This window comes from Urocampus carinirostris, chromosome 20, assembly GCF_059441175.1.
Source record: "Urocampus carinirostris isolate Australia breed hairy pipefish chromosome 20, RoL_Ucar_1.0, whole genome shotgun sequence".
NCBI classification, from domain to species: Eukaryota; Metazoa; Chordata; class Actinopteri; order Syngnathiformes; family Syngnathidae; genus Urocampus; species Urocampus carinirostris.
In genome coordinates, this window is record NC_142368.1 from 27,223,629 (window position 1) to 27,251,044 (window position 27,416).

General features: G+C 38.3%; 1 protein-coding gene across 5 annotated transcripts in view; it reads right to left on the reverse strand.

Annotated features, from left to right (window-relative positions):
- rngtt (RNA guanylyltransferase and 5'-phosphatase) overlaps positions 1-27,416 on the reverse strand; it is a 232,015-nt gene that overhangs the window by 176,862 nt on the left and 27,737 nt on the right. For all 5 annotated transcript variants that reach the window (XR_015848263.1, XM_088324944.1, XM_088324943.1 and 2 more), the window contains exons 9-10: positions 16,813-16,948; positions 3,205-3,276 (exon numbers count right to left, since the gene is read on the reverse strand). Coding sequence is in view for 4 of the 5 variants with exons in the window: in XM_088324944.1 (XP_088181070.1) it covers positions 3,205-3,276; positions 16,813-16,948 (208 nt within the window). In the remaining variant the exon portion in view is untranslated. The remainder of the gene's footprint in view (positions 1-3,204; positions 3,277-16,812; positions 16,949-27,416) is intronic.

The window sequence follows — 27,416 nt, forward strand, 5'->3', positions numbered from 1 at the left end:
CTTTATCAAGATGAAACATTCATTCAATTCCTCACATGGATGCACAATTGTGATCAAAGAATCATGTCACGTTGCAAAGACTTAAGCCTTGTGTTAGCCTATGGACCTAGCGGGTGGTATCTCTTTCTTTCTGCTCCACTGAGGGTGAGGCCTCTACTCATCTTTCCACAAATAATGAAGAAGGCTAATAATGGGAAACTTGGATCAATAGAACAGCGCTTCAGCACCAGCTTGGGGGAGTCATGTGGAGATGCTAACCACTGCCAAACATCTTACAAAAGACATTCCCATCAGAAAAGTGTCCTCACTGAGCCATTTGGTTGAGTGATCGATTGGGACATGGGGCCCGGCGGTTTGACAGAACAGTCGACCTTCAACACTTTCTGCTCCTTTTGAGTAATTTCAGAGGTTTCAATGAGCGGGTGGGGGTGAGGGCGTGGAGTTTGGGGGGATTGGGTGGGGGTCTGGTGGCTGGTTAAGGCATTGACTGCCATCCAACCTAAAGCCACATTGTGTGTTGTATAGTAAACCCTAGTGGTGTTAAAATAATGCGTCAATTCCAATAAAACAAATTGATTAATGCGATAGTCGCCCCTTCCCGTGATTCAGGCTTTTGGTACTTTTTAAAAATTGTTTCTATCCTTAGGCACTTATGTTAGCCCAGGGGTGTCCTAACTTTTGAAAAAGCGGGCCAGATTTATCAAAAATGTGTGAGGGCTGACAATTTAGCCAGATATTCTTTGAACAGTCTTCAACAAATTCACTTCCGTGAAAGGTTTGCAGTGTTTGGGTTTTCAGGTAGCTTTTTACAGATAGCATGATTCATCTAACAGTGTCTCTTGATAAAGCTCGGTAGCCTAGATGGTAGGGCGCCCGCAGAGCATCTCGTTCTTGCTAGGTATTGGTATTACTGGGAGGTCGCTGGTTCAAGCCTCGGCCGAATCATACCTAAGACTTACAACATTGGTACCCATTGCCTCCCAGCTTGGCGCTCAGCATTAAGGGTTGGAATTGGGGGGTTTGGTCACCTAACGACTCCCAACACAGCAGGTGGGTCTAAAAACCCGGCGCCGATCGAATGCAACGAGTCACGTCGATAGCTTCGCGTGACAAAATGATTTCTGGTAGATATTACGTTGATGTTTGATACTGGCTGAATAATAATAAATACATATTCTCTGACAACAGTCCCAGTCTCTTGGCAGATTAAGCAGACACAGTTGATTTGGATTTTGGTGAAAAAATACTCCAAATTCTACTTGTCTTGGAAGCAGCGGCCCTCACAGTCAACTTTCCTTTTTTTTATTCAGTCGCCATGTCACAAATGGCGTGGACTAAAATTCACACAAAAGCTAAGTGCAATTTGTCTATAGGGCTACTGCAATTGTCTGGTGACATGTTTTTTTTTTCTTGTTGTACAAATTCATTTTACACTGTGGTCAATATCACTGGCAAGCCACATAATATTAATTCTATGGCAGGGCCTGCGGGCCAGAAACAATTTGCTCACAGGCCGTAACTGGCCCCCGGGCCGGTCTTTGGACATGCCAGTGTTAGCCCCTTGGAGGTAGGCTTTAGGTTGCTGCTAGCCGCTTTTGTTAGCTGCTTCACATAAATAAAGTTTACTTCATCCTTTAGTGTCACCCACCTTCCACAGAAAACATCACGTTCTGTTATTCAGGCAATTGGCAATTGTCAACTTCGACTTTTTTCCCACCATTTCCTTCTCTTTCTACTCATGTTAGCTATGGGCTGCGAAATGTCGTGCTTCAGTGTCCCATCGCCTGTCTGGTCAAGCTCTTGCAATCTTTTACTGGACTCCTAAGTAGCTTAAGTTAGCCACTTACACCGGCTCTGACCTACTTCACCCAGGTGTATCAAGCTTGATCGAGCTTTTGTTATCACTTGCAGGGGATAATAACAGCTAGCATGTCTGGTCATCTTTTTTTAAAGAACTCATCCGTCGACACATTAAATTGGTAGTATTTGTCAACCTACTTCGAAAACCTACATCTTAAAAAAATGAAAAGGGCTGGGTGATACTCGTACTTGCTTCTGCAACAAAATATTTAAAAAGGCTGCTGAATTAATAAAACCCTAGACACGGAAAACTTCCATCCTGTAACAACATTTTTTAAAGAAATTATCAGTTGACACATTAAATTAATAGTATTTGATAACTCTCATCATCTCTCATTAGCCGTACCGCTTATCCTCATTAGGGTCGCGGGGGGGCTGGAGCCCATCCCAGCCATCTCCGGGCAGTGGGCAGGGGACACCCTCAACTGGTTGCCAGCCAATCGCAGGGCACACAGGGACAGACAACTCATTCGCTCATCCACACCTAGGGACAATTTGGACCGCCCAATTCACCTGAAATGCATGTTTTTGGAATGTGGGAGGAAACCGGAGTGCCCACAGGAAACCCGCGCGAGCACGGGGAGAACATACAAACTCCGCACAGGAAGTCTGGAGCTGGATTTGAACCCACGCAGGAGGTTCCCATGACATGAACTGTGCCGCACAAGCGCTAACCACTGCACCGCCGTGCTGCCCATTTGGATATTTGTTAACTTATTTTTAATAAGCACTAAAAATAACCTATAGCTGAAAAAATATAAGAGAGATGGGTGAGTACCAATGCATGGTATCAGTTTGGAACAGACATAATTCAAGGCGTCAATACTCTCATCGAAGGCGGATAACAGTGTCTGCCACCCCCTTGAGGCCATTTTAGGACCAGTTAATAAAAAGAAAAAGAAAACAGGCAATTATAAGTTCTAATGGAAACTCAAAGTTACAGATTGTTTTAAAAATCCGTCCAAGTAGTCCATGGCACTGAACATGTGATTGTTTTAATTTGTTTTGTTTTTTAATAAAAAGGAAAGTCCGTATTAGTGACTACACCAGAGTGTCGCAATAACCTCTAATACCCAAACCAGAACCATAAAAACAAAGCTGGGTAAGTAAATACCATTGCCTTGACTTTCCAGCATTGATTGTGGCCCCACATGGACTTTAAGCACCATGCCTGATTGCCAGCTCTGCTGTTGCCTCACATTTATTAATCTGACAGTGTGAGGATTCACACAATCGCAGTGAAATTCAGCCGGCTCTGCCTCTTTCGCAGTGAGGCAGCTATTTTGCGACATCTAAAAGTGACTCGTCAAAGAAAGGATGACAGCTCCTGACAAAACTACTCACATTGAATTTGATGATGTCGTAGATCAGATAGCGGGGGACGGGCTGTCCGTTCACCTTGTCGATGATCATCTCCTGCAGACAAAGATAAGTGTAGAAAATATATTCACATCTATGTGAGGGTTCATTAACCTTTTTTAACACTGGGAGAAACGTTTCTGTTACTTTTTACCAAGAGGAGTGACCAGTTTGCTATTCATTTCTCAAATAGTGTTTTATCACATTATTACAATGTTGTTATTAAGTTTTTACCATGTCGTGATTTTTAGAAGTACGGCTGGAATAGAATCTGTCAACATTTCACTTTGTGGAGTATTTCAACGATTGGTCATAATTCCGTTTGTGGAATGTGAGTTTGGGCAGGGGGATGTTATTTTTTGGCCAGCCTGAAGGCAACAGGGCATATCCTAACAAGAAAAGCTGGATGAAAATCCTGGCCGGTCCTTACCAAGTATCAGCTCAACAAGCAGCCAGAGAACCTTGCCAAGTCAGCAGCCAAGCTTGATCAAGCTAGCAGCCAAACCAGTGGAACAAAGCCAGCAACCTCAAAGAAGCCTCAAGCCACCAGCAGTTAACCTCAGTCAACCACTCCTTCAACACTCTGCATCCGGTGGTCATCGTCCCATCCGGCTCTGAAGCCTACCAGGATTACTCATTGCTTTACAGCCGAGGACATAAAGACTGGGATGTCATCTTTATCTACGCAGAGCATCTCGTTCTTGCTAGGTATTGGTATTAGTGTGACATTAAAGGGGGAACTCTATCAAAATACAATAATGTAATAATCAAGCCAGTGTTGTTGTCTATCCAAATGGTGCCAGTTTATGTTCTGAACTTCTAGTTGTATTTGTTTTATTTTCTTATGATTGTTTTGTGTTCTGTTCAAGCTCTTCAGTAGATGATTAGTAAAACAAAAGTCCATAAAACCAAGAGTGTGTGTGAGACGAGTTTTGAAAAGAACAACCGTGGCTCTTTAATTCAATCGGTCAATAAATTGTTTGTTAGAATAATTTATTGACCAGCAATGACTGATTTACATATATTATTTATAGGCTAATTTAAAAATATATATTTGGGAAGACTTAATCATGTATCAATTTAAAAGTGTTTTTCAACCGGTGTGCGAGGGTACACTGGTGTGCCTTAAAACCTTGTCTTGATTGCAACAGGAAATTGCCCAATTTTATCTTTGCAAAAAAAAAAAAAATAGGCATATCATTGTTTAGAATCTGTTCTTTCTTCCAGTGATCAACAGAGTCAAAGTATATTATATATATATATATATATATATATATACATATATATATATATATATATATATATATATATTTATTTATTTTGGGGATGAAGCTCTTTGAGTCCCCTCCTCCCAAAAGTAATAAAATAAATCAAGTGAAGTAAAAATCTTGCACGTAATTTTGCCATTAAATTATTTTCTTTCCCCCGCCAAAAAGTTAGAACGTACAAAAAAATATATATACCTTTACTGGCAGGTATTGTTTCTGGTAATTTAAAGACTTATTTTTATTTTTGTAAGAAAACAAAATTAAAAAACAGTAAAATTTAAAAAAAATTGTTACAAATATAGTAAAATCACATATTTCAGCAAAATTAAAAACCAAAATGAATATAATTCAACACATCCATTTATTATACAAATAATAAGAAAAACTTATTGTCAGTTTAGGAAACATGGTTATTCAAAAAAAACAAAAAAACATAAAACTGGTGCAAAGACTGTGTGCCTCAAAATTCTTTGTGAAAAATAATCCTTAAAAAGTTAAAATTAGAATATTTTCTCTATTAAGTACTGAGTTCAATGAGCCCGTATGTATTTTTTCCCACCACACCTAGCTGCTTTTATCTTACTTTTAGCAAAGCTGTTCCAGCCACGAAAGACATTAGTTAGGAGGAAAGGTGAGGGGGGATTCTATAGCAGGCATGTCCAAAGTCCAGCCCGGTGGCCAGTTGCAGCCCGTGAATACATTTTTATTGGCCTGTAGCCTCTGTCATGAAATTAATAATATGTGACCCACCAGTAAGGTTGAGATAAAATACATTTGTACCAAAAAAAAAAAAGTATATATATATATATCACCATGATCTTTTCTTCCTCATGCCATGAGGCTCTTTAACTCCACCCGGCAGAGTAAAGGCCCACATTAAACCACACCACCTACATTGGATATTACCGAATCTTACTGCAATATGTATTCTGTGTAGCACTATTTAGTTACTCTATATAACACGCTACAGTGGGCATTTGCACGTCACACTGGGTATTTGTATATTGCATTCTTTTGGCTTTATTATTGTACTGTTCTCAGCTCAGGGATGCTGCTGGAAATGTGAATTTCCCTTCGGGGATGAATAAAGTATCTATCTATCAATCTATCTATCTATTTCAAAGGATTATGGCATAGCTCGTTGGCCAACTTGCCTTTGGCTTTTTGTGAGAATTTTAGCCCACCCCATCTCCGACATGAAGTACATAAAAAAAGGTAAGTTGACTGTGAGGGCCACTGCTGCGAGGACAAGTGGAAATTGGAGTATTTTTCTCACCGAAATCAGAAACAAATGTGTCTAAATTTACAAGAGACTGTGGCTGTTTTCAAAGAATATAATTACGGGGCACTGCTAGAGGAAACATGCAGACTACAAACAGCTAACTGGAAACAAATGCTGTGTAAAAGTGAATCAAATGGAAGCTGTTTTAACGGCACAGCAGTGTTTTTTTTTTCACGAGAACCCTGCGAGTCTGATGAAAATACTACAAAGGCGAGATACGAGGTTGCGACTCTGATCGCAAAGCACTGCAAACAATTCACGAAGGGTAAATTTTTTACACTGTTCGAAAAATGCCAAGGTAAATACTCAGCATGGGCATATGTTTGGCTTACCGAATATGGTCTGCTTTCTAAGTTTGGACAACCATGTTCTATATTGTTACTGCAGTTTTTTGTTAGTGTAGCATGAAAATGGTGAAAGTAAGAAAATGCTCGTTTCACATTAAGTCCAAAAGCCAACCCAAACCACAAGAAATATGAAAAAAGAAAAGTTTATTCCAGCGCCTCTAAGAAATGCAAGTACTTGCAAATGCAACAAAAATAGCTTGACAGAGGCTGCAATGATGACACAAGCCAGAGGATGTTAACAGAGAATAGACAATTTCCAAATTCCGTAAGTTTAAAAACACGGATTGTGTCAACGATTTCTCATGCCAGGTGGAAGCCAAATTCCTCGCAAACCACAATATGACGAACATTTCCAATGTGGAAATGATGTATAATATGCTTAAGAGTCTGCCTCTTGTGTCGATAAATACATGCATCACTTTCTGTTCCCTTGAAAATTTTTAACTTTTTAGTTTGACTCCAGTTGTTTGTAATCAACAAGAAAAGCTTGAAAAAGACTTTTAGATACTTTTATAAAAAGAGTCTCAAGACGCCCTCTATCAGAACTAAAATTGTACTACAACACAACACGATGACACTTATACTAATCGATTTTAATTAACTTTATCAATTTGTTGTTGCAGCCCTAATTACTATGATCCATCACATCAGAACTGGTCCATGGGCAACTCAGGTATTATCACTGGGCTACCGAAGCCCGTGGTCAGTACTTTGGTTGACCTCGATCTATGTTATAATGTAGAATTTAAACATTTGTAGAATCAGGCCCAGTATGTTCATATTAAGCAGGATATGTAGCAAGAAACTGGGTACATCACTTGGGGTACGGTCAGATGAAAAACTGATGTGTCGCAGAAACAGTACAAAGCATCAATTATGCAACGCTCTCAAGTTGAGAGTCAGGTGAATCTGGGATGGATGGCCCTGGGTGCTCAAAACTCATAATGATGGACTTGCACGGTTTTGCCAGGACTTGTACTGTGCTCATAAAGTTTTCATGCAGCTAACTTTTCTTTCTTTCCAAGTTTTAGACTTCAATAAAGAAAATATAGCAGGAACCAAAATGTCAAAAAGAGAGCCCCATCACATTAATAATTTTGCAGCAGGTATCGAGAGTGAATGTATTGGTAGTTTTAAACCTGACAAAAGGGAGGGGGGAGAGACAAGATAGTTCATGAAGGAAGAAGTATGTCTTTTTAAAAATATAATCTTGTGCAATGGAATAATGCCCCCAAGAGTAAATAAGACTCCTTAATGAAATCCTCTCAGTGACCAGCATTTGAAAATACTCCTAGAATTTTGAGTATTCTCCTCTGAAAGAAAAAAAACTCACTAATCGACTTGAAAATGACAAGATTAACCTTATGAACGCTAAGATAACAAATACATATAACTTTATTTCGAGAATAAGGGTAAAAAAGTAAGGAAAAATAACCCCAACATTGTGAGGGGTAAAAAAACTGAAACTCAACTCAACTCAACTTTATTTATAAAGCCCTATAAAACAGCCACAGCTAAAGACAAAGAGTTGTACACAAGAAAAACAGCACAAACTTAAAATTGGCCATAAATAATAAAAACACTTACACATACTCTAGACTCAGATCGCCAAAAAACATGGCAATGGCCACAATTCCAAGCATTTTAAAGCACTTCACCCAAAATTCAAGCATTTTCCTGACCTCGGAAACACAACATTCATATTTAAGACTTTCAAGGATTTCAATCACGTGTAAAAACCCTGAGGGATATAGCCAAAAACCTTTAACAGACTCATTGTACATTTACAATTCTAAGATGAAATCCATTTCCCCAGTTGCACTGTTGGCTTGTGAAAACGCATTCAAGCAAATCATTTGATCCATTTCAGAATCAGTGTTAGGTTTTGCAATCTTTTTTCTTAAATTTGAGATAGAATAAAAAATGCCGAGTGGATTTGTAGCAACCATTCTTCCTGCCTCCTGGAGATAGCAAGTCCTAATCCGTCAGCTGGTTGGCATCACAGATGCAATGTATGGCACGTGTGTTTTCTGACGTGATTTGCGGTTGGGTTAGTAAGGTGAGAAATTACGCAATTGCAGAAGGGTACCATCACTCAGTAACAGCTTCGGTGAACCGTCGCCTTGAGAACATTATGCCACAAACGGAAGCTTCCATCTTGTTGCTACCCATTTATGGAATTCTAATATGCTAGGTAAATCCACAAAAGGAGAGAGAACACAGACCAATGCCCGCAGGCTTAAGATGAAACCTATCAGCAAACAGTGCAAGACTTGAACCTGAGCACATTATAAATAGAAAAACACATCCTATCTTTAAGAAATAAGAGCCGGGAGCATAAACAAAAATGCACAAGAGTAAAGCGAGTTCTTAAGAGTCATTTACAGTTACACTATAATATAAAAACACTACATAAATATTATGACAGAAATAATACTAAATACAAATACAGCAATACTACAAAAATATTACAGATACATCACAAAAATTAAACTATGTAAATACATTTAAGTCAAGTTATTTTTAATTGTATAGCCCTTAATCACAAAGAGTCTCAAAGGGCTGCACAGGTTATTGCACAGACTATTATTACACCATCCCCTGATCTGAAACCAACATCAGGGCAAGAAAAACCTCAAACACCTCAACATGAGGAAAATGAAGAAACCTTGAGAAGGGACCGCACATGTGGTAATCCCCCTTTCAGGATGACCAGGCTGCAATGGATGTTGCAATTACAAATAATACAGAGATATTGTCAACAAAAAGTATAGGTTATTCATATGCTATAGAGTAGAAGTGTGTTTTAAGCTTAGATTTAAACATTTCCACTGAGGTTGTAGATCGGATCTCAGGGGGAAGAGCATTCCACAGCACTGGTGCTCGGATGGAGAACGCTCTCGAACCTGCGTAACACTTCTTGGCTCTTGGGATCACCAGTAGACCAGCGCTTTCAGAACGAAGGCTTCGGACTGTAACATAGGGGGAAATCAAATCTGAAAGATATGAGGGAGCAAGTCCATGTATGATTTTGTATAATACCAAGAGAACCTTGAAATCACATCTTAGGCTAACAGGGAGCCAATGAAGTTAAGCAAAAATCGGCGTAATGTGATCAGACCTTTTTGTCCTAGTTAAAAGCCTAGCTGCAGCATTTTGTACCAACTGAAGACTCTTGATTCTGGACTTCAGGAGACCGGAGAGTAGTGCATTACAGCAATCGAGACGGGAGGTAACAAACGCGTGAATTATAATCTCTGCATCCAACTGAGACAGCATAGGATGAATTTTAGCAATGTTGCGAAGATCGAAGAAAGAGGTTTTAGTAATTTTCTTCACGTGTGTTTGAAAAGACAGATCGGGGTCAAATATGACACCTACATTTTTAACTGAGTCACTCTTTACGATGTGACATTTGTCAATGTTCCCAGCAGTTTTTGAGAATAAGTCACGGAATTTAGATGGACCAAAAACTAACATTTCGGTCTTTTCAGAGTTAAGGCGCAAGAAGTTGAGTGACATCCACTCTTTCATCTCAGTGAAGCAAGACTCCAAATTTCCACAATTTAGTGTGGCGGATTCCTAAAACGGAAGATATAGTTGAGTGTCATCTGCGTAGCAATGGAAACTGATATTATACTTGCGAAAAATATCACCTAATGGAAGCATGTAAATGCTGAAAAGAAGGGGGCTAAGTACTGAACCCTGCCAAACAGCACAGGTAACACTAAAGGGCTCAGATGTCATTTCACCGTATTTAACACAGTGCGTCCTATTTGAGAGGTAGGATCTGAACCATGAGAGGACGGTTCCTGAGAGACCAATCCATTTTTCCAACCGTTCTAGTAAGATATTATGGTCCACAGTGTCAAAAGCAGCACTAAGATCCAGCAGCAGCAAAAGTGATGAAGCGCCAGAATCCATTGCCAGAAGAAGATCATTGGTTACCTTAATCAGAGCTGTCTCCGTAGAGTGGTTAGCCCTGAACTGATTGCATTGATTCAAAAAGATGGTTCTCGGATATAAAATCATTCAGCTGCTGTGCCACCACTTTTTTAAGTACTTTAGAAAGAAACGGTAGGTTTGACACAGGTCTATTATTACATAAACTTTCTGGATCAAGGTTGGGTCGTTTCAGTGTAGGTTTAATAACGGCGGACTTAAAAGCCGCTGGAACTACACCTGAGGAGAGTGATATGTTTATAATATTTAGAACTGAAGGTCCAAGGACCCCAAAAAGACCTTTAGTAAGCGAACCCGGAAGCGAGTAGAACAGGCAAGTCGGTTTGTCCGTATTCACCACCTGTTTAAGATTATTGAGTGACAGATCACTAAATCGGGACAAATTCCCTGGACAGCCACCATGTCGTGCATCTATAGATTTCAGCCCTTTAGTATGTGATGTATTAACACTGTCTTTCGACATTTCTTCCTGTAACGCATCGAATCTTCTCATTAAAAAAGACCATAAAGTCATGGGCTGAATGGGTAGAACTATCTGGGATAATCTGTTGCCTTATTAGCGATGCTACTGTGTCGAAAAGGATTTTGGGGTTATTCTTTTGTGACGCAATCACCTTCGAAAGGTAGGCTGATTTTGCAGAGGCAAGGGCTGCTTTATACTTTAACAAGTTGTCCCACCAGGTTTGACGGAAAACCTCAAGCTTGGTAGCACGCCATTTTCTTTCAGATTTCACTGCATTCCTGTAAAAGGGATCTAGGTCGTGATTTAAGCCGTATGGGCGCTACTGAATCCAGGACACTAGCCAGGGTAGCATTAAACTTATTTATGAGTGAGTCGAAAAGGATTTTGGGGTTATTCTTTTGTGACGCAATCACCTTCGAAAGGTAGGCTGATTTTGCAGAGGCAAGGGCTGCTTTATACTTTAACAAGTTGTCCCACCAGGTTTGACGGAAAACCTCAAGCTTGGTAGTACGCCATTTTCTTTCAGATTTCACTGCATTCCTGTAAAAGGGATCTAGTTTCATCAGTAAACCAAGGCTTGCGTCTTTTAGGTCGTGATTTAAGCCGTATGGGCGCTACTGAATCCAGGACACTAGCCAGGGTAGCATTAAACTTATTTATGAGTGAGTCGAAAAGGATTTTGGGGTTATTCTTTTGTGACGCAATCACCTTCGAAAGGTAGGCTGATTTTGCAGAGGCAAGGGCTGCTTTATACTTTAACAAGTTGTCCCACCAGGTTTGACGGAAAACCTCAAGCTTGGTAGCACGCCATTTTCTTTCAGATTTCACTGCATTCCTGTAAAAGGGATCTAGTTTCATCAGTAAACCAAGGCTTGCGTCTTTTAGGTCGTGATTTAAGCCGTATGGGCGTTACTGAATCCAGGACACTAGCCAGGGTAGCATTAAACTTATTTATGAGTGAGTCGATAGAACCTTTGTATAAAGGTTCTATCGAGAGAAAGATCAGAGAGCTCAGAAACTTTGCCAGTGCTTATATTGCGTCCGCTTAATCTTTCAGCTTTTTTAATACTACATTTAGCTAGCACCTCAAATGTAACTAAATAATGATCAGAAATAATGGTAGTACACGGTAACACCGTCGTGTTTGAGGTTGAAACTCCTCGAGTCAGAACCAAGTCTAGCGTGTTTCCATCTTTATGAGTTGGCAAATCAACCAGTTGGTTAAAGCCAAATGTATCAATTGGAGACCGAAACGCAACAGTAAGTGAACTGAGTGGGGAGTTCATATGAATGTTAAAGTCCCCCATAATTATTATTTTGTCTGCATAGGTTACTAGGTCAGACAACAGTTCAGAAAATTCATTTAAGAAAACTGAGTATGGTCCTGGTGCGCAATAAATAGTTACTACATAAATTGACAGTAGGGAGGACCGCATAACAAGAGCCTCGAACGCCTTATAATTATTAGAGGTACGAGGAGTAAGTTTGAGTATTTTTTCAGAAATTAGCGCAACACCGCCACCCTTCATCAAAGAGCGTGCGACATGACTGCTCATGTAGTCTTGAGGAGAAGCCTCATTTAACGGTTCAAAACTCATCCGGTCTCAGCCACGTTTCACATAGACCAATCAAGTTAAGTTTATAATCACGAATAATATTATCAACAAGTAAAGCTTTAGGAGCAAGCGATCTAATATTTAAAAGACCAAATTTTATCTTTGCTGAATCGTTTAACTTTGCTGAAGTCTTTGTAGAGATCGTCACAAGATGTCGACGTTCGGGCATGTTGAGTCTCAGGCGCCGGTTGACCGGCAAGATTAATGAAGAAATAATGGTGGAATTAGGCACATCTTCGTGTCCTTCTCTGTCGTTTCGCCGATGTAGCTCCTTTAGCTTCACACACTTCCCCGCGCGACCACCCCGCTTCTGTTTACGTTCCATACGCCGTCTCCGTTGCTCTGTAAGTGGGGTGGCCGACCACGGAGATCCCGGATCCCTTTGTATCTCGTTTGGGATATCAAAGGTGGTATAAAAAGTGCCCGAAAAGTCAAAATTTATACGCACACCCAATTGAATAAGTTCCTCCCGACTATAAGTATTATTGGCCATGCATGTGTCCAGAAAAGAATGCAATAAAGAACGGTAATAAATAGAAGATTAGCAGGAGAGCTACGAGCTGCAGCATCCATATGCGCCGCCATTTTGCTTCCAACCCCATGGAAATAATACTTCAACACACAACCACACCTTTGTTATGGGGACACAACAGGGATGCGGAAATCTGAACTGAAAAATTATTGTTCCTATCTTACAATGTGTAAATTTGAGCACTTCTTAAGAACTTTCACAAGGACCATACAAAGAAGAAATCCAGCGCAGATCAAAAGAATGGGAGGCTTGACTTTAGCTTCAAACCCTAGATCTTGCCAAAATGTTATTTCAGAACCCTAAAACCGGTTTAAAACCCTAACTTAAAGCCCAAAATCTAGCTCCTAACCCTAGCCTAACACATGACCCGAGCTGTAACCCTAACCCTTACCTTGTTTCAAACTGTAATCCTAGCTTCAAACTCATTTTTAAACCCTACATTTAGTTGAGAAACATAATAGCCCTAACCCTAATTCTCACCCTAAATTCAGTTTAATACCCTAATAAGGAGCCTAAACCTTAGCTTTTAGCCCTAGCTCCAATCCTATTTTGTAACCATAAAACCCTTATTTCAACACGTAACCTAAGAAACATGGCAACGATTCCAAGTATTTACAAGCACTTTATATAAAGTTTAAGCACTTTTCAAACCTTTCAAGCACAACATCAAAGTTCAAGTATTTTGACAGATTTTAAGCACCCATATGAACCCTAAACAGGGCACCTACAGCTTAAGTAAAGTTAAATTCAAGACTTTTGGGACTTTTTGAATGCCTTTTGAAATCAAATTTAAGACCAAGTTGTCAACCAGGTGATACAAACAAACCCAAATATTTCTTGCACAAAATCCATCCTGCCTCGTACACATTTCCTGACACAGCTTTTAGCTGGCAAAAAAACGTTACAGGCACTTTTCATTAAATTCACACTTTCCTGTGGACCAAAGTAAACATCTCGGTCCGAAGTTGGTGTATGCGTCTGCTCTGAAGGGCAGGACTTAAACCGCATCATCGTTTTGATAGTTCCGTTACTGTGGTCATGCGAAGTTGCCAAAATAGTAAATCGGTGAATTATTAAAAAATAAAATTGATAAATGTTACTAAATCTTTCTAGTTCAAACAAATATAAGTCTTATCGGATTTGGGACATTTTAAAGCCAATTAAGGCCTAACTTTTACAATAATGGATTTAATGACTTTTAAGACTTTTCAAGGATCTGCGGGAACCCTGCTGAAGGAAGCAAGGTCTGGTCAGCCTATGGAGAAAAGATTGTGCAATTATCAATTGAGAGATCGATAGATGTGACACCATGAGAACAAACTACCGTAAATTCCGGACTATAAGCCGCTACTTTTTTCCCAAATGTTCAACCCTGCGGCTTATTCAGTGATGCGGCCAATTTATGTATTTTTTCTAATAGCCACCAGCGGCACTCGAGTACAAAAGGTAAGATTTAGACCGGTGGAATATATGCGAGTGTGTAGCTGGCGTGTTTTTGAATAAAGGAGCATAGGACGACTTCTATATGACAAAGTCTCTTTCCCATTCTGGGGAAGACGACTTTAATGAGATCAGTTATAAGGAGGAAGATGAGCACGGTTTACCATGATTTTTCCAAGTACCGTATTTTTTTTTTTTAACAGACTGGTTTCCTTGTGTTGCGAGCGTGTTCCCTGTAGCGTTTACTACCCTTCACAGACATGGTTTGGGATGAAAGTTATAATATTTTTATTAAAGCTTTGAAAACTCTCTCGGTGTACCGTCTTTCTTTGTAAATATGTGTAACCATGTATAATATGTACTTGCAATTGTATATTTTTGTAACGTATTTATTTTAGAGACTTATTCTGATATGTTTTCCATGGGTGAATCAAAAAGAAGGGGTGAATACAACGGGGGCTGATGGGAAGTGGAGTAAAGGTGAGACGTGTTTGTGGACGCAGCGGACGATAGTGGATATATATTTTTCCCACCCTTACCTTTGGAAATATACTTTTTTTTTTCTTGGATTATTTTCAACGGGACCCGGACGCTGCAGGTCTGCGTCATATGTTAACTACCGGTACCATTTTACGTTCAGTTTGCTGGCTGTTGTTTTTGGACTGTTTACTTCATATTCAGTCACAATGGCGGCACTCAAAGTCGGGTTTGGGTTAACTTCGTGATTGTGTTACATATTTTAATATGGGCGCATGCGGCTTATTTACAGGTGCGGCTTGTGTAAGTACAAAGGCGGTTATCCTCCTAAAATGTGGTGAGTGTGGCTTATAATCAGGTGCGCTCTATAGTCCGGAATTTACGGTACTACGGATGCACCGAAACGACAATTTGGGGCCAAAACACCAAATGTTTTCCGCTTGGCTGAAATACAGAAAGAGCTACACACAAAAAATTACCTTAAAAATAAGATGAACAATTTAAAACATTCATTTTTGGACCAACTATCTCAAATGGCATTATGAAATTAAGAATAACTTATTGGCATATTAATAGCTGCAGATTTTTAAAACTTTTATTAAATTCTTACAAAACAAAAAGGCGTGTAAGTGTTTTTAGTATTTTGATTAAAGTGGCTATAATGGAAAAGATAGCTTGTAGCTGGTGCACTAAACTGTCTCTCTCTTTTTTATAAGAGCGTATTTGGGGGCAGTTTAGCTTTTAATGGACGGGACCATAAATAGTGACAAGAACACAAAAGTAAGACGGAGTTGATAATGATTAGGGTGTGTTAGTCAGCACAGCATAATTCAAGCTAACCTCAAGTTAACCTCACATATACGCTATTGTTAAATAAATATACAAATAAATAAAACGATCCCCGAACATAGCTTGGAGCCAACCAATCGAAAACGAGCGGATTGAATGATACACACAAATTACGTGTTTACGAATTAAAACAACTATAGATAGTTAGCTCTGTAGTATTACCATTTAAATATTAGCCAGAGTTAGGCTAGGAGCGAACAAAAATATGGGGGCAAATGGACAATGAAATTGAAGAAAAAACTAAGAAAAAGACTTGTTTTAACTTTCTCCATCTGCAGATTGTTAAAAAACACTTTTTGTGCAAATTGTTTGGAGAAGAAAAACTTATTTGAAATCACTTCAAATACAAATAGAACATTTGTAGCTTAAGCAAAACAAAAAAAAAATCATTACTGAAAGCTTGTGACTAACTTGCTTGAATGCCCAAATTAACTAGTTGATAACAATTGCTTAATAACCAGCACCAGCTTTGGGACATAAAAATTCAACTCCTAAATTCCTACCATAGATTTAGCAAATTCTCAATTGTTACGATGACCAATTAAACAAATAAATTCCATTATTTTTCAGCTCTAAATTGAAGACAGGTTTGTTGCATCAAATGTAGAGCAGCACTGTCAAATTTTTATGTGCATTTAAATCTAATGTGAATTTCCCTTCGGGGATGAATAAAGTATCTATCTATATCTATCTATCTATCTATCTATCTATCTAATAGGCAGTAAATGTTGTCACTTGGAGAACAAAAGGGAAAACAGACAACACAAATTGTTTTCACGCTGTTTTGCCAATGACAAAATGATTCCGAGAAAACAATCACAGAGTTTTTCCCAAAGGCAGCGATTTATCAGTATCAGCATCAAATAAATACATTGCCTGGCATACAAATACGTAACACTCCATCATCAAGCCAGCACGCTTTCCAACATCATCTTGTTTATCCAATAATCACTTCCATGTGCTCGACAGAATTATCATTAAAGATAAAAAAAGCGGTGCCTCAATTTGTCTTGCTAAAGTCTCAAAGTAATCAACACTAACAATTTATTTGGCGTTGGTCACACCTGAGACCACAACACACAAAGCAACCCCGTAGCAGAACAACTGTCAAATCTTCTATTACACATGTCCCCGGGAAATGAAAGGATAATTTTCACGTGAGCAACTGAAACGCTGCAACAAGATTTGCAGGAGGTTTTAGAAACCCATATCAATTATCTGCCAGTCCGAGCATCCCAGATAGGAAAGGAAGGTTAGGAAGTTTAGTGATGGTTATCTTTCAACACAATAGGATGTTTCGTAGTAGAAGAAGACACTGGAATAGGATTCAAACATGAAAATAAATGGAAAACTTACCCCGTCTAAAAGTGTATGTGCTAAATGGACGCGTGGATCTTTCCGGAAAGGGAACTCGAGATTAGGTATGTGGAAGACTGTGTTGTCTCTGTCGATCATGTATACTTCTTGCTTGCCATTAATCACCATCATGTACCTGTTGAGAGAGCAGAATATCAATCAGAATTTGTTAGATTTTACATGGCATTGCTACCATCATGCTACATAAACTGATTTGTAATGTGTCTTACAGAAAAAAAAAACAGAAATGAAAAATGTCATATTTCCTACTAATGTGTGGAGTATGAAATTATATCTACGGCAGGGGTTGGGAACCTTTTTGACCAAAAGAGCCATTAAAGGAAAAATATTTAGATTGTTTTTTTTGAGAGAGCCACACCGTATATTTAAAGACAAAATTCAACAACACTGCCAAACCAGCTCTCCTGACAAAGCCACTTCTTCACCAGATTTGTCCCATATTAAAAATAAATATATGCTACCAAATAAATTTAGTGTCCCTCCCACAGTGACTTGAGAGTGTAGAGGCTTATTTTGACTGTCATTTTTGTCCTAAATAATATTTTCAAAACAACAGGGAGCAAAGTTATTTTGTAAAAATGTCGCAAATTACTGCAAACAAGGATACCAACATATTTACTTCAGTGCAAACGGTGCTGGGTGAAGAGGAGTACATGTACTCATAAAAAGAGCAATATGGCAGAGATTTAGACCAGCTTTATTGACATTTCGCCCTCTAGAATTCATAAAATATGGAATTAGGCTTCGAATTTTGCATATTGGTACCTTCGGGCTTCGGTAATGCATCTCATTTAAGTTTGAGAGCTTCAGATCCATGATAAGCTACAGTGGTGATTTATTACTCTATCATATACAGTATTATTACACGGTCACGTTCAAGACATACGCACAAAACAAACATGACCTCATTTTTTAGGTCTTGTTTTAATAGGAATTTGCTCTTGTTATAGTTCAAGCTGTAGATTAGGGGTAGAGAACCTAAATGGCAATTTTCAATCTTGCATGTACATTTATCGAAACATATGATTTTTAAATCTTGAGTATCGCCAATATGTTCGTTTTTGGGGCAAATCTATTTTGATGACATAACTAAATGCTTACAGCAATTTGAGAGCCCGTTTAGTGTGATTGCAGTTTCTGAAACGTGGTTCAGTGAGGAAAGGGGTGTTAATTTTGAAATAAACGACTATATTTTGAACTATGTAAATAGAGCAAACAAAATAGGAGGAGGAGTAGCTATATATTTGCGCAAAAGATTCAAATCGAAAATAATACAAAACATGTCATTTGTCATTGACAATTTACTTGAATGTATTACAATAGAAATTATACATGAAAAAGGGAAAAATATTATAGTCAGTTGTGTATATAGATCAACGGGCTCAAATCTGGAAACCTTCACGAACTGGGCTGAAAAACATATTCAAACATAGGCGCCAAAACACTATTCATTTGTGGAGATTTCAACATCGATCTAATGAATCCAAACAAACATAAAAACATTGATGACTATATTAATATAATGTACAGTATGAGTTTGTACCCAACTATATTAAGGCGTAGTAGATTCACTTCACACAGTGCAAAACCCATTGACAATATATTTACAAATAATATGGAATTTACAAACGTCAGCGGATTACTGATTTGTGATATTTCTGATAAAAAAAAAACCTTATATAGAAAATGTATTAAACTAAGAACTGAGGAAGCCGAATCCCGATATAAAACGTATAAAAACAATTTGACAGGAATATTAAGAGCAAGCAAGAAATTATACTATACCAATTTATTACATCATAACAAAAGTAATATCAAAGGTATTTGGGATATATTAAATAGTATAATAAAAGAAAATAATGTAAGTAATGCATATCCAAACTATTTTATTGATAACAAATAGTGAAAATTATAATTTAAATCAAATTGTGGAGAATTTCAATAGTTATTTTGTAAATGTTGGACCAGAACTCGCTGCAAATATCCAGTTGTAAACAATTTGAGTCACTGATAAAAATGAACTCCAAGACCGTGTTTTTATCTGGGGTTACGGAATCAGAAATCTTAGACGTGGTTAACAACTGTAAAAACAAAACGTCTATGGATTGTTTTGACATCGATATGGTACTAGTTAAGCAAATTAGAAATAGCATTGTGAAACCATTGACCTACATCTGTAATCTATCATTTCTAACGGGCAAATTTCCAAATCAAATGAAAATAGCAAAAGTTATACCAATATACAAAAATGGAAACAAGCAAATTTTTACAAACAATTGACTGGTATCTCTGCTTCCTCAGTTCTCTAAAATATTAGAGAGACTTTACAATAATAGACTAGAACAACTTGTAGATAAACATAAATTGATTAATGAAAGTCAATATGGTTTTAGAGCAAAAAGATCACAACAATGGCAATTATTGATGCAGTAGAAGAAATAACCCATAGTATTGAAAAGAAGAGATACGCAGTCGGGGTATTTATTGACTTAAAGAAAGCATTTGATAGCATAAATCATAATATACTATTAAAAAAACTGGAAAGATATGGCATCAGGGGAGTGGCTTTGCAATGGATTCCAAGTTATTTGACAGGGAGGAAGCAATATGTAAAAATGGGAGAGTTGTCATCTGAATACTTGGACATCTGTTGTGGAGTAGCACAGGGTTCTATCCTGGGACCAAAGTTATTTAATTTATATATTAACGATATTTTTAATGTTTCAAAACTATTGAAAATAGTAATATTTGCAGACGACACTAACATTTACTATTCAAATGATGACTATATTGATTTGGTAACCTGTATTAATCGTGAACGAATTAACCTAAAAGTATGGATGGATATAAATAAATTATCTTTAAATTCAAATAAAACCAAAGTAATATTCTTTGGTAATCGTAAGGCAAATCAAGATTTAGAAGTAAAAATGGATGGTGTTGCAATAGACATTGTATTAGAAATTAAGTTTTTAGGGGTCATAATAGACAATAAATTAAGTTGGAAAACACATCAGACACATACAAACTGAGGTATCTAAAAGCATTTCAATTAATTAATAAAGCCAAATTTCTTTTAAATTATAATGCATTGTATTTATTATATTGTTCTCTAGTTCTGCCATATTCAGCATATTGTGCATTAGTCTGGGGCAATAATTACAAAAGTTCACTACAGTCCCTTTTTATCCTTCAAAAACGTGCAATAAGAACCATACACAGGGTAGAATATCTGGATCATACCAATATTTTATTCAAGCAGTCCAAATTATTAAAATTGGATGTTTTAATAAAATTTTTCACTTCACAACTGTTATTTAAGGTCAACAAAAACATAGTGCCAGAAAACATACAAAAATTATTCACTTGTAAAGAGGGAAATTATAATTTGAGGGGCTGTAGTAAATTCAAAATCCCAAAGGTGAGAACAACCAGTGTTGTGGAAAAGAAAAGTATGTTTGTCTGTGTGTGGAGTCAAACTTTGGAATAATTTACAAGATGAGATCAAACAATGTTCAACAATCCATTTGTTCAAATTTAAATACAAAAAAGCATTACTGGCAAAATACAGGGATGAAGAAAATGGGATATGAGTGAGATTGGAAATACTGCGTTTAAAACTACGGTTAACTTGTTGTTATTGTTGCTATTATTATATCAGTTATTATAAATATTATGTTTATTCTTAGATAGATAGATAGATAGATAGATAGATACTTTATTCATCCCCGCAGGGAAGTTCACATTTCCAGCAGCATCCCTGTGCTGAGAAACAATACAATAATAAAGCAAAATGAACACAATATACAAATATCCAATGTGACGTGCTTATACCCACTGTAGCGTGTTCTATAGAGTATTTAGATAGTGCTACACAGAATACATATTGCCATAAAATTCGGTAATATGCAATGTAGGGGGTGTGGTTTAATTTGGGCCTTTACTCTGCCGGGTGGAGTTAAAGAGCCTCATGGCATGAGGAAGAAAATATCTCTTCAGTCTGTCCGTGGTACAAGACAGTGACAGCAGTCGGTCGCTGAAGCTGCTCTTCTGTCTGGATATAATACTGTGTAGTGGATGTGATGAATTGTCCATGATTGACCGCAGCTTTTTCAGTGCCCGTCTCTCAGCTACTGTTGTCAGGCTGTCCAGCTCTGTGCCCACAACAGAGCTCGCTTTCCTCGCCAGTTTATTGATACGAGAGGCATCCTTCTTCATGACGTTGCCTCCCCAACACGCTGCCGCATAAAAGAGGGCGCTTGCCACAACAGTCTCATAGAATATTTTCAGGAGCTTTTTGCAGATGTTGAAGGAGGCCAGCCTTCTGAGGAAGTAAAGTCGGCTTTGACCTTTCCTACATAGAGCTTCTGTGTTGGCAGTCCACTCCAGTTTGTTGTCCAGCTGCACACCCAGGTATTTGTAGGTCTGGACAAATTCTACATTCTTAACATTCTTTATTGTTGTTATTATCATTGGTGTCGCAGGGACATTTGGTAGCTAGGTGCATTATGACGTTGAGGGATGGGTATTGCGAAGATTAGTGTATAAAATCTGTGATTATTGTAATTATTATAATTATTGATATCTGACCTATGTAATAAGTATATCCATGAGATTTTGTTATATTAGACATAGGAGGAAAGGAGGATTTGTAAAATGTATTCAATAGGGAAGATAAAGGGGTAGGAAAAATAAGCATCTGCTTCTGACTACCCCTTTTTGAACATGTTATGTGACATTATTTTGTTGTTGACTCATTGTTTTTGTCCTGTTTTTATTTTAATGTTCGAAATAAAAGTTTTCATTCAAATCTATCCCCATATAGGGGTTGAATTAAGACAAAAAGTAATATGAAGTTTATATTTTCAGTTGCAGGAAGGTTTTCCATTAAAATATACCATTGGGAAACACCAACCCATAATATATGTCCATGATTGATAAATAATACTTCACTGATACACACTTCATAGTGCCCTGATTAGGTGTAGCAAGCACCTGTCCCATATGGGGCAATGATACTTTATAAGACAATGCCATACAAACTAATGCCAACTGCAGTTAATTACGAAGGAAGAAAAAATGAAATGGCAAAGTGTAGCCACTAGATAGCATTGTTGGCGTCATTTTCAAGCAGACTTGTTGAGAATTATTCTACTCTGGCTAGTTTTTGGACATTGTGAAAGAGTTGTAAATAATTGACTTCTCTTCCCAGATGTCAATCAGGGATTGACTTACACCTGAACATCGCGTGTAAAAATGGATCCCAAGGTGCAAAACACACTTTAATTTGCATCTCTGATTTGAATACACACCGTAAATATGCAGACTTACGTGAGGAATTTTAACCAATATGTCAATCATCATTTTAATCGGTTACTACTGGCTGATCATAATTAGAGCCAAAGTTATGTGTATTTTTTTCAATGCAGCGTTGTTATAGGCTTTATCAGGCTAAGGGCCAAGGAAAAAAAATACAATTGGTCCAGAGTGGTGTTAGTCGAAAGGTAAGAGGCTAACGGCTATTTTGGAAATTATTTCATGAGTGGGTTCACTTTTGAAAGAAAATTATGGGGCGAAACAGACGGATTACAGCAAGGATCGTCAAACGATGTAGAAATGCTTCTAGACTTTTCTATTCATTTCGGCTGTGTGAGCAAATATTTTACATGGTTTGCAATGGACTGTTGCGAATGAAAAAAGACTGTTTTTATGCAGAATCGTATCATAAGCTGAATATCATAGCACGTTATAGATAAGCTTTGTAGTTTTTGGGCATCTTTTTTCGAGCCGATGGTAAAGTTTCTGTGATGAGTACATTTTGAACCGGTCATCATATCTTGAATCCCAAGAGTTTAAGCGTTCCAATAATATTTGGCATTACTCATTTCAGTGACCCTCAACATCATGAAAAATATATTTTCTTCTCAACAGTCGGAACGTTAAAGGTTGAACATTTTGGCAGGAGATTGTGTTGCTCTGGTGGCGGAGATTTATTTTCTTTGGGAAAACTAATCAACCTGCTCGCCTAATATCTGATACAATGTGAAACCTGAACCTAAATTATGAATATATGTTTTCATGAATGACAGTTTTATATACTGTTCTGTTCAGGGATATAAGGAATAAACATTGAAAGATGAATCAAAAACTAAAATAATAATTAATTGCAGGCTTGATCTGTATTTGAAGTATTGAAGTTTAGCAGATGCAAAAATATCTGGAAAGTGTTAGAGTACTTTCTCAAGGTTTCCTAATTTTCCTCATGCTGAGGTGTTTGAGTTTTTTTCTTGCCTTCGTGTAGGTTTTAGATCAGGGGATGGTCAAATAATAGTCTTTGGTTAGCAATAATCTGTGGTCTGTGCAGCCCTTTGAGACTTTTTGTGATCAAGGGCTATACAAATAAACATGACTTGACGTGACTTCTTTGCAAGCCTCTTAAAAACATTATTTGCAGTCCAAAACGGTTCGCTGCTCTTTAAAAAAAAATTCCAGGCAGTAAATAAACAACAGATTAAGATTAACGACACCATATAACCAGCAACATTTTTCAAGGGTTAAGTAGTATAACCAATTCACTCCAAAAAAGAGCGTTATTACGTTACTACTCAAGCATTTAAGAAGATTTGCGACATAAAAATCGCAAGGAGACATTCAAGACAAGAGAGACAAGACAAGAGCGGATTAAATGCCAGGAGATGCTCCTGTTGGAAATTAAGGTCACATGGCATCGCCAGCGATGATACGGATCTTTCCTACCTGCTGTGCCTCCCCCTATCATTTCCATAAAAGGATAAGATGTGATAAATATTCTGTCAATACCAGCTGGGGAACTTGATAAACTGCCACGGATCAGATGGCATCAAATACCGCACCAGATGATCATTTAATCTTGCTTTTACTGATCTACAAGGCGTTTATTTTTCATAGTTGACTGTTGAATGGCTAAACTTATCTTTTGTCTATTTGTGACATCTAAGCAAGTATTGGCACCATCAGACTATACTGAAATGGATAAATAACTGCTAGTGATCACAATTCAGAAGGCAGAGTATTTATTCCCTCATTTTTGGAGTACCAGGTAGGGTACTCAGGGACTGTTCCAATCCGCTGGCTGGGGTCTTCACCACCATCTTCAACCGGTCCCTGTCACAGGCAACCGTCCCACCTTGCCTCAAAACCTCCACCATCATTCCCATCCCCAAAAAGTCAGCAGTGGAAAGCCTCAACGACTACAGGCCTGTAGCTCTTACGCCTGTGGTCATGAAGTGCTTCGAGAGGTTAGTGTCCCGGCACATCAAAAACTCCCTGCCACTCACACTGGACCCCCACCAGTTTGCCTACAGGGCAAACCGCTCCACTGACGACGCCATAAACACAGCACTTCACACCGTGCTGAAACACCTGGATCACCGGGGGAGCTACGCCAGAATGCTCTTCCTGGACTTCAGCTCAGCCTTCAACATCATTATCCCGGAGATCCTGGTGGAGAAACTTGCACACCTAGGACTCTCTCCCTCCATCTGCCACTGGATAATGGACTTCCTCTCCAACCGCCCACAGTCGGTGAAACTCGGTACCCACGTCTCTCCCACCCTAACACTGAACACTGGCTCCCCCCAAGGTTGTGCACTGAGCCCCCTGCTTTTCACCCTCTACAGCTCCGACTGCTCACCGACCCACCCCACAAACACTATCATTAAGTTCGCTGACGATACCACCTTGATCTGCCTCATCTCTGAAGGGGACGAGGCGGCATACAGGGATGAGGTTTAGTCACTTTCAACGTGGTGTTCGGAAAACCACCTCATATTGAACACCACAAAAACAAAAGAACTGATTCTGGATTTCAGAAGGAATGGCAGGAATCCAGCGCCACTCATCATAAAGGGAGACTGTGTAGAGAGAGTCCACTCGTTCAAATTCCTGGGCGTGCACATCTCCGACGACCTCTCCTGGTCTGCAAACACCAGAGCGGTGGTAGGGAAGGCCCAGCAGCGACTGCACTTCCTGAGATTGCTCAGGAAAAATAACCTAAAACAGCAGCTGCAGGTGTCCTTCTACAAAGCCACAGTGGAGAGCATCCTAACATACTGCATCACGGTGTGGTATGCTGGGTGCACAGCAGCAGACAGGAAAAAGCTCCAGAGGATCATCAAAACAGCCCAGAGAATCGTCGGCTGCTCTCTGCCCAGTCTGGAGGACATTGCCTGCTCTCGCTACCTTAGCAGAGCAGGAAACATCATCAAGGACTTTTCTCACCCCGGCCACCATCTCTTCGACCTGCTGCCTTCCGGCAAGCGCTACAGGTCACACAAAACAAAAACGAACAGACTCAGAGACAGTTTCTTCCCCACAGCCATTACCACCCTAAACAGACACCGCACAAAAAACTGAAAACTGTTGCAAAAAACTACCTCACACGTATGTAAATGGTACTCACGTACATGCCGTCTGCACTATGCTTGTTCACTGCTCAAACAGACACCGCACAAAAAAAAACAAAAAACAAAACTGAAAACTCATGCCAACACTACCTCATACGAATATAATGTTACTCATGTCTTGTTCTTGCACATGCCGACTGCACTACGTTTAATGCTCAAATTGCACAATGTCTGACCATTTCCTGTTTCTGCACTATGATGTCTATGTTTGCACCAATGCATATGCTGACTATTTTTGCACTATGATGACTTTGCACCAAATGCAATATTGCACAACCGTTACGATACCAACGTTATCACGACAACCCTGTATGTAACATCCCACATGCCGACATTTCTTGTGTAAATACCATGTAAATTATAACTATAGCCTTATCCCCCTTGTCTTATAACATTATCTTCTCTGTTCCTTTATCTTCTTGCTCATACCTCACTATGAATGTGTAAAACTGGAGTGTCATGCCCAATTTCGTTGTCACAATATGTTAGCCCATTTGTAGCAATGACAATAAAGGTATATTCTATTTTTATGTTCCTTAACCAAAGAGTAAAGCTCATCATTCTCTAAAGATGTGTCCTACTAGAGATAAAATAATCCTTATAGTAGAGTGACCAGATTTCCAAAACTACAAATTAGTTCAAACAAATTCTGCTGAAAACAAAAAAAATAGAGCGGTGCAACAACAGATTAAATCGATTGAAATCAATAATTATAAGCGTAGCAATTTATATCTTCGATTTGTTGTGTCACGTGATTTATGGGCCACTTAGTACATTAAAACAATACAAATAAGAGTGCACACAATTTAGCTGTGACGCTGAGAGTGCCACGTTGGTCCGGCACAGGGCGCCAAGACCGTTTTTATAAAAAGTTATCTTACGTTATAGTCTTCTTTATTTAACATTGTATCATTACAAAAAATTGGCATGCAAGTTTCAACTTTGTACTGTTTGACTGTTTCATCGTGAAACTAAGTTAACGATTTTCAAGGGAACAAAAAGTGCTCCAGAGATACGGATAAAAAATCTGAAAATAAATAAATAAAATAAAGGGCAAATTAAAAAAAAATGACATGTTAAACTCTAATCAAGGGGCACATTCTTAAGCATATTATATATAATTTTCGTATAAGGAATGTTTATCATATTCACAGATGTAAAAAAAAAAGAAAAAACATTTGTTGACCACATTTTGAAAAGTGGGTTTACATTTTTAATGTATATTTTTGTGGATAAAAACATTTGCTACAAATAAAATGAAATGTATTTCTCATTAATTTTCGTTTTGTAAGATAAGTCCAAATATAATAGGATTTCTGGATAAGGTGGTTGGAAAAGAGTATTTTACATATATGCAGTCGTACAGCACATATTTGTGTGTATTTTTGTTTATTGTCAAGTTAATTGACTAACACCGGATTTTTAAAAAATTTTTTATACTGTAGAATACCGTAAATTCCGGACTATAAGCCGCTACTTTTTTCCCAAATGTTCAGCCCTGCGGCTTATTCAGGGAAGCAGCTAATTTATGAAATTTTTCTAACGGCCACCAGCGGCGCAGGAATTGAAAAGGTAAGATTAAGACAAATTAAATATGGGCGCCAAGAAAGACTGCAATCTCTAAGTTTTAGCATATTTTTTCTGTAAAGTCAAGGTACGTACCGATACTGAGGAAGATGCCCTTGATGGCGATAGTTGTAAGAAGGAAGTTCAAGACGATTTAGCGTGAATTTCACATTTACGGGGTGCCTTTTATTCACAGGTATGTTTGATGCATTGCGAGCGTGATTCTACTAGCGTGTTGGTACCTTTCAAAGGCACGGCTTGGGATGAAAGTTATATTAGTATTATTAAAGCTTTGAAAACTCTCTCGGTGTAACGTATATGTGTAACCATGTATAATATGTATTTGCAACTGTATATTTTTGTAATGTATTTATTTTAGAGATTTATTCTGTTATGTGTTCTACAGACGAATCAAAAATAAGGGGCAGAGAAAACGCGGCCTGATGGGAAATGTGGTAAAGCCGAGTTACCGGTAGATCTGTCTGTTGATCGCAGCGGACAATAGCGGATATATATATTTCCCACTTTGGAAATATACATTTTGTTTCCTTGGATTACTTTCAACGGGACCCC